Source organism: Neopelma chrysocephalum, unplaced genomic scaffold, assembly GCF_003984885.1.
Source record: "Neopelma chrysocephalum unplaced genomic scaffold, ASM398488v2 Primary Assembly neopelma1_24, whole genome shotgun sequence".
Classification (NCBI taxonomy): Eukaryota; Metazoa; Chordata; class Aves; order Passeriformes; family Pipridae; genus Neopelma; species Neopelma chrysocephalum.
The window spans coordinates 19,347,898-19,361,741 of NW_020897693.1; the positions used below are offsets into that span (position 1 = coordinate 19,347,898).

The 13,844-nt window shown below is 39.5% G+C and overlaps 1 protein-coding gene across 1 annotated transcript in view; it reads right to left on the reverse strand.

The window, feature by feature from the left end:
• Positions 1-2,749: 2,749 nt before the first annotated feature.
• The window catches only part of LOC113963255 (cytosolic phospholipase A2 epsilon-like), a 37,462-nt gene continuing 26,367 nt past the window's right edge, over positions 2,750-13,844 (reverse strand). Inside the window, exons 14-22 of the mRNA XM_027674220.1 lie at positions 13,679-13,815; positions 13,081-13,306; positions 11,454-11,568; positions 10,888-11,025; positions 8,328-8,435; positions 7,041-7,229; positions 5,953-6,119; positions 5,064-5,250; positions 2,750-3,372 (exon numbers count right to left, since the gene is read on the reverse strand). Of these exons, the coding sequence (XP_027530021.1) occupies positions 3,107-3,372; positions 5,064-5,250; positions 5,953-6,119; positions 7,041-7,229; positions 8,328-8,435; positions 10,888-11,025; positions 11,454-11,568; positions 13,081-13,306; positions 13,679-13,815 (1,533 nt within the window). The 3' untranslated portion in view covers positions 2,750-3,106. The remainder of the gene's footprint in view (positions 3,373-5,063; positions 5,251-5,952; positions 6,120-7,040; positions 7,230-8,327; positions 8,436-10,887; positions 11,026-11,453; positions 11,569-13,080; positions 13,307-13,678; positions 13,816-13,844) is intronic.

Here is a 13,844-nt window from a genome sequence, read left to right on the forward strand (position 1 = left end):
ATAACACCACATTCACTAAAACTTTGGAGAAATCAATAAAACAAATATGTTTTTCTCTGACATGAAAGCTTGTGCTCACTATGTAAAGAAAAAAAATTGGGGTCCCTATGAAAAAAAAAAACAATGGAGGGGCATTTTTTGCTGAATCTGCATGTAAACACTATGTCACAAGTGTTATCTTTTGTGCCTTGGCTCCCTTGCAGCATCCTTATTTAACTCCCCTTTTGCTGGTCCAGCACATCTACTGATTCACATTTTTAGCTAGGTGCTTCTCTTCCTTCTCATTCCCATATTGAATACTACATTTTTTCAATATGCTCCAGCTCTTTTCTAAATACATCAGCAGGTTTAGATGTGCCCTTTCCACCTCCTTCCTCTCCATGCTGTTCCTCAAAGAACAGATGTTAGGCTTTAGCAATTCTCAGTCCTGGGCATTTAACCACTTTGCCTTTTCTTGGTTCCTTGCTTGGCATTTTATTTAGGGCCATGGATATGTTTTGCAACTCTTTTCTTGCAATTTCCATGCTGAGTCTAAAGATTTTATACCATTTCATGTAGGGTCGTGCTGACTGGCTTCCTCATTTTTTGAAATCCCCTTTTTATAGTTAGGTTTTGTAGTCCTTTCATTTTCATTGTATTTCTCTATGGGTTAATTCATAGGTAATTAAGTTATCCTTCTCATTACTTACATCTTCTCCATGTTACTTCAGTAATTTCTTTTAAATTAATCTTGTATCACCACATCTTTAGGAGGTCTGACTGCTCCTGATTGAGCTGTGGAAAACTGAAGTGCAGCAGTGTGCAGAGAGACTGCTTTCCCATTTGTCTTTTCTGCATCCAGTATTTAGTGACTGGAGAACGTCACATATCTCACATACCCCACAGGGCAGGCATTGTCTCAGACTGTCCTCCTAGTTTCTGAGATTTATGATTCGGTGCAGGACTGAGGCAGATGCAGAACCTTTGTATTTTTTCAGTCCCTAAAATTATTCCAGTGAATGCGTCAGTCAGTTTTTGAATGCATAAACTTTTATCAACAAGAAAATCCAGGGTTAGAGAAGTCTGTAACTTAATTACATGTTGTGTCCAGAACAACTTCACTTTATTAACTTTGAACCTGCTGCTTGATAGTTTTGTCTGATTTCTTTCAGGTCTGGTCTTAGAAGAGAGGTGCACAGTCATTCTTTGTTCATCTTCCACAGGGCACTTCAGATTTTCTATGTCTCTCTTCTCTGCTCTTGATGCCTCTTGTCCTTTTTCTAGGTTGCAGATTCCTTATCTATTCGTGCCTTGTGTGTAAGTAGTTCCAGCTCCTTGATCAACCCTGTCGTTTTCCTCTGTATTCTCGTTGAATATAGAAAACGGAGGTACTGAGTAATTATTTCATGCAAGCTTTTTGAAATGGGGTAAAGTGTTCATTGTTCTCCATGACCCTTTTGTATCTGCTGGAAAGCAGCAGAAAGGGCAGGGAAGTGTTTGCACTCACACACCTCGTTCTGCTTGTCTTCAGAGTTCCTGTCTAGATGCTTCCTGCTGTCAGTGAAATAATTTTTGCCCTTCAGACAATAAAGCTCTAACTGTATATGGGAACCTGGGAGTGCTTCCAAATTCCCAGGTCTGGCTGTGCCCTCTGGCTGCGTCCTGTTCTATATTATGATGACATCCAGCGTTCATCAGCACGACTGCTGTCTCTTATTTCCATGGGAGATAAATATTGGGCGTATAGTCCATACAGGAGCTGTATGGGATCCGGCAGTGTGCAGGTAAACATTCACAGTGATAAACAATGTGTAAATTGTGTTCAAGTGGTAAAGAGAAGGATTACATTTCTATGCACCACCTAGGAGGAGACCCTCAACCTTGAGGGCAAAGAAATTTGTAAGAATTCCATTTTTGGCCCACAGTAACAGGATTTCTTGACAAAGAATGCTACAACAGAACTGAGGAGTGGGGAAACCTGTTGGAAACACGGGCTTGTAGATACAAGATGTCTAATAAATAAACCAATAGCACTGAATAAAAAACTTAGAAAAAGAATAAATGGAGAGTTGGGATTCGATCTGTCAAAAAAAACAGACTGCTTCCTTGTAGCCATGTTAATGTCACAACCAAAGTGCTAGAAAGCTGAAAGCTGATGATTAGTTAACTTCAGTTGCAATATTCTACTGCAAGTTAAAAAATCACATTTGCATGAGTGGTATTAGGTATACAATTTTAGCTCTGCTTTGTCTGTGTTTCTTGTGTCTTTTCAATGTAATAGTCTCAAAAAATTTTAAAGCTTTAAACCTTTGTTATGTGTCAGTAACATTTTAATCCAGCTGGAAAAAATAAATTAGCATGAGTCGGTTCTTGTGCAGATGGATCTTAAATGTAATAAGTGTAATCCTAAACTCAAGGGATTCACAGGATTCTGGGGCAGTTTACATCAAGGTCTGGAGCAGGTACAGTTTCTTCTTCAATAATTTTTCAACAGCTATGAAATGTCTGCATGTTGGCTTTAATTGTCTTGCTACAAGAGGAAGAAGCACCTAAAAAAAATGGCGTTTACATGTATTTGCTATGAAAAATGTTTATTTGCTGTAACTCTTACTCAAAAAATGTGGTTTATTATATAAATTTAAGATTTATTTACAGTCATATAAAGTCTCCTTAGTTCACAAATGACTTTCTTGATTTTATTTTAGAGACAATGGATTTTGTTCTTTGCTGCATTTCTGAACTGACAATCCTCTGTTTTTATAGCACAGGTAGAGAACAAACACAGTCAGTGTGAACTTCCTCATGCTTCTTTGTCCACACATTTCGGCCCTCGTCTGGAAGGTCAATTCTGCAAGTACAAATGTAGCACAGCCTCATCCAGCCACAATCCTGAGATTTTCAACAAGGGAAGCGCATCAGTTTATTAAAGAAGAGCTCTGTTTTTTTCTGTTTATTCCCTCCACTGACAGGCAAGCTTTAGCAGTTTTGATGACAAATGAAGTGCTATTCTTAGCATTCTTTGGCTTTTCTTCACTTTCTAATAAAATTAATTTTCTTCTTAATTAACAGGACTCATAGATATTTTATTTCATATTCCCTAGTGCTGGGCAGTCAGCCAAATGCTGGGTTACCCTCTGTCAGGCACACACATACCATACCCATCGGGTGCTTTTTGCAGAGGTTGCTCTTTCTTATGCTGCTTTTTCCGCTCCACAGCAGTATGCAAGGCCTGAAGAATCAAATCTTTGTTGTTCTGGACATTGTAGTAACTTAGATTAACAAGTTTGTCAAAATCTTCCTCTGAATAGCTCAGATTGTTTATGTAGTATGGACCACAGGCTTTTGCAACATCAACATCACCGTCTGCCATCTCTGAGGGACTCCGTTTCACACCTAACGGACAAAAAATGACTTGGTTAATTTGCAAAAAACAGTTAGTGTCTGAGTGTTTCTCAGGCATGCAAAAGTAGTGGATCACAACCCAAAATTTTCCCTTCATAGATGTTTTATTGCTGGGATATTTGATTGGCAGCAGGGAGTAGAGAAGCTCGTAGTGATGAGTTGAGTAGGAGTTGTCCTGGGTACTCTTGGAAATGCCAAAACAGGTAGAATAGTTCTTTTGAGCTCAGGAGGGTGAGATTCCCTGCCTCCTCCTCTAGCTCTGGAGTGAGCTGTCAGCATAGTCCCCACGTTCCCCTCATTGCTGACACTTTCCCAGGCCAGCCTCTGCCTTGCTGCAGCCTCCTAGCCACCACAGCACCCTACACTTTTAGCCAAGGTGCAAGTAAATGGCAATTACTCTTTCTCTCTTTCCTCTCCTTCTCCCAAAGCAGACAGCAGCAGCAAGAGCCTCATGACAGCATGTTTTTTTTTCCAGATGATGAGCCTGAAATTATGAGTTCTGGAAATTATTGACAGGGAGAGGGGAGGCAAACTCCCTCACACAGCAGCTCTACAGAGCTAGAAGAGCTCTACAGAGTGCATTATAGAAGAGCAGCTCAGAAGTTAATTCTCAGTTACTCTTCTAGCTCTTTCTCCTTTTCTCTTTTCCCTAATTCCCGTTACAAAGGGCAGCTGCAGAAACTAACCTTTCAGTTATCTGATCTGTGGAAAAAGCTGGAGTAGAACGGTGTGTGTACCTGCATAAATACCCTTAGTCTATTTGAATCCTGTTCACAACCCCAGTTGTATACATCAAATATGCAATGAACTCAATCCAGAATATCGACAAAGCAAAAGTACCATATGATTTTTTTAAACTTATTTAAAATAAAAGGATAAGGATGGATACAACTGGGACAATATTTTCTGCATTTGTTTTGATTTTAAATTTATTGTACCATATACCAACCTAGAACTTTTGGCTTTCAGGATACTGTAGGGCTTTGAAGTGAACTCACAACTGGACTTAGGGATTGTAGCATCTGGAGGAGTATCTGAGACTTTTGGTACCAAGAGAGTAGTATGGCATGTGAGATATGGTACCAGGACTTAGAATTCATCTGTTTTGAAGTGACTGGCAATGTTGCTATTGAAACTCTTTAAATTTCAAAGTAAAACTCACTGAAATGAACAGAAACTGTCAGCATGGCTGTGTTGTACTTTCATCACTTCACTATGCTTCACAGTTACATTTTCATCACTTTGCTAGTTTGCACTTTTGTTTTCAAGGTTATCTGCCTAACTGTAAGCCTGGAAATTATTTTAAACAATGAAATCCTTAGATTCCCCAGAGCATTCTTTAACGGGAAAGGATGACAAGTATGAGAGGAAATAACCCTGCTTATTTCTGCCACTGCAGATAAACAGAATATACTTTTGCTCAGTAAACTCTAAACCTACATATGAAAAGCCAAAAAAAAAATCTGAAGAGGGGCATATGGGCCAAAGGCTGATCACAACTTCTTCTCTACTGTCCAGGACAAATCACATATTTTAATTATTTCTTAATATGGTTCAGATCTAAGCAAAGAGAGTCCAAGTCTGTTCTTACAGCATGATCTGAAGAACAGATACTGGCCAGTGAAAAAGAAAAAGAAAGTGTCTGCTGCCTCTGTTAATGTGATGGGTAACAATAATCTTACCAGGTGCTTTGTATTCCCTGAAGGTGTCATTTACTAGAGGGAAAAATACCACAATTGGTGTTTCTGGGCTTTCTTGATCACCAACAATGTAGCATTCCTTCAGATGTGGGGTTTCCTGATCATCTGGCACCTTCGTAGGAAATGGAATTCCCTGTTTTGCAAAGTATTTAGAGGCTTCTTTCAGGGGCTAGTTGCCACAATAGGAAAATAAAACAAAAGAAAACATCAGAATATACAGGAAGAACTTTGAATTTGACCAAAACCTAATTTCACTAGGAATATTTGTGAGGTAAGGGACAGGTACAGACATATTATGGCACATACCCACTTTAGGTGTAGATTGTTTATGGAGCCAAGACCTGGAAGGCCAGAGTCAAGTGAGATGGATTTGGGTCCAAATGCCTGTCTTTGAAAATCTACATGCCACATTTGGATATGAAAAAAGCTGTCTTTAGATGATGTTTTATTCCTAAGGAATTTAACATTCCTAAATACAAACTGTTCTTGCATTTATTTGCATATCTGGCCTTCTGCATCAAATCCTTCTATTGTTACAGTTATGTTGTCCTGAGAGTATATTTTCTTATGCATAAGAATATGTATGATTGCATCAAGAAATCTTGGCAACGTTTAGAGGCATTTAGCTTCATTCATTCTACATCTGACTGCCTTCAAATCAGCTGAAACCATTTACACATAAAAATGGGAAGATTCAGTTTACTCAATTATTACTTCCTGATAACACTTGTACTGTTCAATTAATATATGTAATCTTGGTAAGTTGTTAACTTATTTACACTTCCCAGATACTCTATGAGTAGAGGATCAGCTATTCTGGGAATTCAGTGATGAAACAGAAAAATAATAAAGAAGAATGTACAAGGCTCACCCCTGTCTGAGAGCCTGAACTGTAGTTGAAATGCAAAATGACATCCACTTTCCTTTCTGGTCTCATAAGGGGTGGGTAACTGGTAGCAAAGGCAAATGCAGTATCAATCAGGATGAGGTAATCTGTTGCTGTTGTCAGGCGGTTTGGCTGAGAGTCAAGTTCACAGTCTAGAAAAGAAGCATAGTTTTTCAAAGGAGGTACCTCAAGGCAAAGGAAGTGCTGAAGAAAGTTTATTGTTAACAAAAAGAGAATTTAACTTTTCTTGGCTCTTAGATCTACCTATACAGCTGATGGCTGCAGTTCAGTCATTTCTCAGTTCCTCATCTGGCTTCCTCTTTTCACTATTTACTCTACAATTTCTTTGGCTTTCCTCTGATTAAAAGGGGTTGATTTGGGGCTCAGGGAAATAGCGTTAATTCCATCCCCTGCTTTTATGTGTGACTCTGATCAGGTTGGAGGGGGGGTGGGTTGTGTTTTGGGTTTGGTGGGTTTTTTGTTTTGTTTTGTTTCTTTTTTTTTTAATGCAGAACAAATTAAAATGGCATCTCACTGTCTCAACACACTAAAGACTAAAGACATTTGGTGCCTTGCTTGCTATGAGAACAGGCACAGAGCTGCAATGGTACGTGGAAGATCTGGAATATCTTGATTATGAAAATTCCCAACCTGGATAAGAGGAAATACTGTTACAGAGGTTGTGTCTTACTTACAATTAAAAACGTAACAGGAAATAGGGCTCCATCTCACATCCCATGAGTATTGGCCAGGCAAGAGACAGTGTTTGATGGCACCAGTGCCACGTCACAAGCATGCAGGCTGGATGGCTGGCATATCAGCAGACATATGCTGAGTGACTGGTAGAGATGTTTCTCATCTATTGGTCATGAAACTTCATGAAATTTTTTAAGAACTTATTTTTGAAGCCTCTCCTGCTACCTAATTTCAGCTTTCAGTGCAAACAGTTTCAAATATTATCAGAACATGGGCAAAAACCAAAACAGCAGTCAGATAGATAATCTTTTAAGCATGGTTTCTCTTTCATAAGGATCATTTAAACAATAACTCAAAGCAGGGTGCTATTACCGTACCTTTCCACTTGGAAAACTCGCTCTCTAGGTAGTTGTTGTTCATCTGGAGGCCCTTCAGGAAGTTATGGATTTCTGAAGCTGCTGGACGTAACATTGCAACATCTCGGAAAATGTCTGAAAAGCTGTCAGTGGGACAAACCACTCGAGTATCCAGCTCATTTGGTCTTGTAGGAAATAGGGTTTCATCATCTGCAGAAGAAAGAACAACAGTTCTTGTATGCGGTTTCATTGTTGATGTCAATCTATGCAGCCATGATTTGGTTTAATATATTTGGCAAAACTTTAACTTCTTTCTCTTTTTATTTCCAGGATTTCCACAAATATCAATTTTTCAGTAAGCTTTGAAAAATCCCTTTCTTCTTCTCACTTCACAGTGATAAAGGCATTATTTGTACTGCAAAAGAATCCACCTCACCTACTACAAATTTCATTGCTTTTCTCTTTTATGCACTAAATGTCTTGTGCTTACTTTGTCTTCCTTTGTTACTCCATGTTACAGTTTCTTTCTCAGACACACACATAAAAAGGCACATAAACACAATCTCTCAGCCACATAACCATAATTAATGTTCCTCACAAGCAAATGCAAGCTCCTTGTTTTAAGAACAAGAAACTACACCCTACAAGTGCAAGAAGATAAAATAAATAATCTTTTTTGCTACACTTCTCTTCCTTCTCATCTTTTTTCTCTGTAGCATGTCTGTCTTCTGTATTTCTCTTTGAAATCCCACTCTGCAGATTTTTCTTAACTTTTTAGCATATTTTAGCTAATCTAATCCTTATAACTAGTTTGGAGTGACTTCCAGTAGTACTGAAGTTTCTATCAATGCTTTGTAGACTTCAGAGATGCAAAGAAGATGTTTGCTCTTGCTTCTGTGATTCTTCACGCCACACTTCAACTTCTGAGAAAAGAACTGGGAGATTGTGGAATGCTACGGGAGGCTTTTAGTCTCTTCTTCTCTACAGAGATATTTTTCTCTAGTTTTGCACCTGTGCTCAGAAAACATCTCATAAGAGGGCCATTCTCTCTTTTATTTTATTTTTTTTGTGACATATTCCATGGGTTCTTTTCTTACACAACTGAAATGATTGCCGTACTATAATACATGGCATTAATTTCCTCCTGGTTTCCATGTAGATAATAGAAATCCCTGAAAAGGAAGTTCTAAAATGGCGTTGAAAAATTCAGTGAGAGAATAGAAGCACAGACAATAAGAAAAAAATATAAAAAGAGATAAAAAGAAGAGAGGGAAAATAAAATAACATAATCATGTAAGAATAACCCACCTATGTCAGTAATTTTGTCTTGGGTCCATTTGTGCCAGAAGTCTTCTGAATGAACAGATATATACCAAGCATCCATAAGATTCAAGGAAAATACACTGCTCCAGATCCCTGTGGCATAGGATATATTTGATAGAAAATAAACTGGTAAAGACCTGAAAGCATTTTTATTCACCTTCGGTATCTTCTGCATTCTCTAGCAAATGTAATTCATTATACTATACTGTCCTGGTTAGAACGTCTGGGACCAATTCATCACTGGATGGGTGTAACCCAAAACTGTGTATTCTATAGCCTTCCATGCCATTTCCCAAAAACTGTTGTCAGTAGAGGCCTGTGAGGTGGGAAGATGTTCTTGTCCTCATACCCTTTTATGGAATTCCCCGCTCTGATACCCTTTTATGGAATTCCCCCCTCTGAGGGAGGGACTGAGCATCTTCATGCCCTTTTATGGAATTCTCTGCTCTGAGGGAGGGACTGAGCACTCCCGCCTGAACTGGAGAATATATAAACTGGGAGTTTCGGAACCTTTCCACCTCTCGTGGGATCCAGAGGAAGACTGCAGACCACCGCTCTCAACCAGACTGCAGCTCACCGCTCTCAACCAGACTGAGACCACCACCCTCAACTGGACTGCAATCACCACTTTCTGACTAAACTGCAGCAGCTCTCCCACCAGCAGGTTTTTCCCCTCTCCCTTTACTTTGGACTCGGGGGGGGGGGGCAAGGAACACCACTTTTGTTCATACCCCAGGGTACTGAGTTATACATTTGGGTTTTGCGGGTTAAAACCAATTGTCTGTCTGTATAATTGTACTTATTGTATTATTTTAATAAATTGTTATTCTGACTTATAAATCTCTCTTTTGAGTTGAGTTCATTTCCCCTGCTGGTTAACTTTTAAACCAGCACATATACTAATTCATTATACTATATTAATGCACAAATGAAAGGGACTGTCTTTCTAAATTGGTATAGGAATCCAAAATGTATTTGAAGAATTGAATTTATTGGCATATATTAAGAGGGCTGTTAGCTTTTTTAGTATATCTGCTAACACATTCATTTTTGTTACCTGGCAAATAACATTCTGTCAAGTTCATCTTAGTATTTTCCATCTGTATTTTCCATCTGTCTTTATCATTTGTTACTCCCCAAGTTCCCAGCATTTGTAATTCTAAAGGTTTCATTTGTTTCTAGCACAATTCTGTTACAGGTATGCAGTTATCATGCAGGACTATCAATCACAAAACATTCAAGATTCATATGCTAATATGCCTTAGAACGAGGAAACCAACTTAAAAGTTTTGAGAATAGGAAGTGCAAATGTATGAGTCTTTTGATTTTTCTTCTAATTTTTTAGGATTTGGAGCATATCTGCATTCCATTTTCAAGTTCGTCTACTAACCAGTCCAGGCTGACACCTATCTGCAGTCTATCAGCCTAATAAAACATCATTATGTGATATGCTTGGATGTGCCAGGTATCCCATAGTGCCTTCCTGAACCTTTCAAACTGCAGAACTGTACCTGGTGCTCTTGGGAGGAAGAGGCTGCACCTGAGCAGCCTGGTGTTCTCCTGAGCCAGGAATGCCAGCCTGCAGGCAGAGGGATGGGTTTGGCCATGCAGGAAAGGACCGCAGGACCTGTGTGATCAGTCCTTGCCTTGTTCAGGAGCTGGGGTGCAAAGGAATTTGCTGAAAACCTTTCGAATAATTGTGTTGCTGGACTCTGCCTGTATGAGGGGAGGAATTCTAGCTCTCTGTCAGGGAACAGGGGCAGAAATGTCCCAGCATTGCTCTAGAGAAGGGAGGAAGGAAGCACCAAGGTGGGAGGTGTAGGAAGGGGCTGGTGACCTGCCAGCATTTTTGACCACAGAAGAGGAGAGCTGAGTACCTTATCTGAAATTGCAGCCAGGGAGAGAAAGATACTGAGTTGCTTCCTTACACCTCACAACTAGCTATAGTGAAATCTCCACACAAGCAGGAAGTCTCAACTTCTCAAAAAAACCCCCCGAATCTTCCTTTTTCCTTCATGCAGTTGGTGGAAGTAGGAAGAACAATGAGGCAAGAGATTGCTTTCGCAAAGGGAAGAAATATTTCCTTACTGCTTTCACTTTCTTGTGCAAGAGGGAAAAAAGACAAATATTATGACCTATTTGTACTCTGAAATGGAAGTGTTATCCTAAGAATTAATCAGGGTTAGGTGTGACAGGAACTTTGTAGATAAAAGTGGGTATTTTAGAGACTCAGGTTGCAGAATAAACTGATGATTTAACTTCGTGGCAATGATACACAAGTTTTGTTGCTGATGAAGATATACAAGTATTGCGAAGGCCTCATGTCAGTAAGCATAACCACATATGAAATCAAGTAAATCTGTTCAGCTGAATAAAATCGGAGAGAAAACAAAAGTCCTTCAGATGGTAACCTGTTATCAGTTCTAATATTTTACCATATACTGCTCCTGGCAGATAAAAAAAGTACTAATTGCTTCATTTCAGAAGAAGGGTTTGTGCAGGAGCAGATTATATTATTTTACATTTCCCTAGAACAAAAAATCACCTTCCAAAAAGCAGATTCTGGATTCTGGGATTTTCTTCATGAGGCGACCCATGAAGAACTCACTGCCAAAATCTTCTGCACGAATGAATGCTCCATATTTTGGGAATCCTACCTCATAAGGGGTGAATTCCACCCATTCTAAAAGAAAAAGAACAAGGCAGTCTGATTACAGCATCAGAGGTATAATTATTTGAATAAAACATATGATATTGGCCAGGTTAAGACAGAGTGCTTTCTAAATAACACTTTGCAAGAAGACATTTATTCACTGTACATTTCACGGTGGTAAACGTTAAGAGCCAATTTTCCTCTTACATCTAAATGTCTCTACAAAGTTTCTGAAGCTTTCTACAGAAATACATACAGATAATGTCCTCCATCATCCAACTTTTGATCCTGAACACAAGCTAAACATATTAAGGCCTTCAAAAAATTAACTATTAAATTTCTCCTCTGAAATAGATTGGCCTTTTAATGTATTTGTGCATTGAATTGATTTCTTCACCTAATCCTAAATTGACCCCAACTAGGAACAAATGTTAAATGCAATTCTGGAGTATAATTACCTCTAAAATCCTGGTCGCTGATTTTATCCTTCACATTGAGAGAGAGGTAGATGGGCAGGGGATTTTGACCCTGATTTAGTGCCTGCTGCTGATCTGTGAGCTTATGGGAGTCCTCCTGTTTTGAAGAAGGACAGTAGCTGAGGACAGTTAGATGACACAAAGAGCTTCCCACTTCATCTAACCCTGAGTGGTGACAACACAGTGCATACAAGACTCCAACTGGGATGCTCCCCACCTGTTTAGTTCAAAGTGTCATGCCTATCCCTTACCCTCCCCTGCCCCAGCACTTGAGCACACAAATAGTCCTAAGTTCATATGTTGAAAAAAATATGAGATTTCAATGGTAGGGAGAAAATGTTGTTATTCGCATTTTTGTTTCAGAAAAAATGTCTGGAAAAGTTTGAAAAGCTCTTTCAAACAGAAATATTTAATTTCAAAAGAGTAAAACTTTCTCTGACTGCCCAGAGAAACATTTTTTTCCTCAGACCTGTGACAGAGACAAGGCTCAAACAGAGTTAGTCTTCAGTGAGCCTTGACCCTTAGTGTTTCTGCTGCAGAGCTTGCTCAGGCAGGGTAGAAAGGGCAGGATGGTTTGGGAGTAGAATCAAAGTTTGAAAGGGTGCTCAGTTCAGATCCTTCTCAAAGCAGAATTGAAGGTGCTCCTCCTCACCAGAGCAGCCCTTGGAAGTATGGCTGTGCCACCAGGGCCACTAGACTTCCCTTGGGCTGTGTTGGTCAGGGGACAGGGCTGTGGCATTGCAGGGACACTCGTAGCTTCCTGCTGAGGAGACCCCCAGGGAGTCTCTAGCACTGTGACGTGGATGTGTGCGGGGTTAATCATATTATAGGAAGAATGTTTTTGGGAGGGAAATATTAATGAAGATTAAAACAGAACTTGAACATTCCTTTTGGTGGAAGTGTTTACAGGGTAGCATAATCCCATTAATAGCTCAGAGATAGTGTGTTTGGTTTGTGATATTCATTTGTTGTCATATTGTGCAGCTTTTTTAAAAGAACAGCAGGATTTTCATTTAAATATTTACATGTGAGTTCATAGAACCATAGAATGTTTAGGGTTGGAAGGGACCTTAAAGATCATCTAGTTCCAACCTCCCTGCCATAGGCAGGAACACCTTCCACTAGACCAGGTTGCTCAGAGGCCCACCCAAACTGGTCTTAAACACCTCCAGGGATGGAGGGTCCACAACCTCTCTGGGCAACTTGTTCCAGTGCCTCACTACCCTTAGAGTAAAGAATTTCTTCCTAATAGCTAATCTAAACCTACCCCCTTCAGCTTAAGGCCATTTCCTCTTGTCCTATCACTACATGCCCTTGTGAAAAGTCCCTCTCCAGTATCTATATGAAAAACAAACAAGCCAGGAAAAAACCCCCTTTCTGTAGGGGTGGTCAAACACTGACATATGTTGCCCAGAGAAGTTGTGGAGTCTTCACCTGTGGAGATATTCAAAGCCCGTGGTTCAGGGTAGCCTGCCCTTCCTGGTCCTGTTTGAACAAGATGAACCCCAGGGATCCCCTTCAATCTCAACTAATTTTTGATTTACTGTCTTCCCTCACTGCTGTATTCACTAAATATTCAAATCTGAAGAGAAAGGTGCTGTTATTGTACCTTGTCATGGAACATGGCTTCAATGATGAGTCCCCATAGATCCGTGAAACATAGCTGGTGTCCTTCCTGTTTCCTCTGGTACAACTCCTTCAAATAGTATTTCAAACGATCAGTTGCAAAACAAGTAAGAAACTTATTTTTGAGCACATGCTTTCGGGCATCATTGACTGTTTCCTTGAGATCCTTTTGGGACCAGTTAGGATCTTCATACAAGTTTGACATGGTCCTGAAAAAGAGAAAAAAAACCAAAAAAACCCAAACAAACAAAAAACCCAAAACAAAACAAAACAAAAAAAACAAACAAAAAACCAAAAAACCACAAGGAAAGTGTGAGTTATTGTGATTTATGAAGCAGAGCTTTGTGAAGTTATGGAGGCTCGTGTATTATGTCTTACATGAAAAAATACCATGTATGTGGTACCATCCACATATTTAATTAATTCCAAATGTGGGAAAATATTCACTGGAAGAAACAAAAAATGCCACAGCAGAAAAAGAAAGCCCTTTCTTGATAGTAAAGATCATACAACTCTTCAGATTACTTCTTGATGTCATATATAGAAAATTCCTGTGATGACTTTGCATATCTTGGTCTTACCATGTTGTGCCGGATAAACCAGTGATGTATGAGACACAGTCCAAGACGCTCATTTCCTGCACACTGAGAAGGTGAGCATACATGGCTGTCAGAGCTCTGGTTCCACCACCTGTTGTCATGATTGCCACCACAGGTACCTGTTCAATCCCAAAATACATGCATTTAG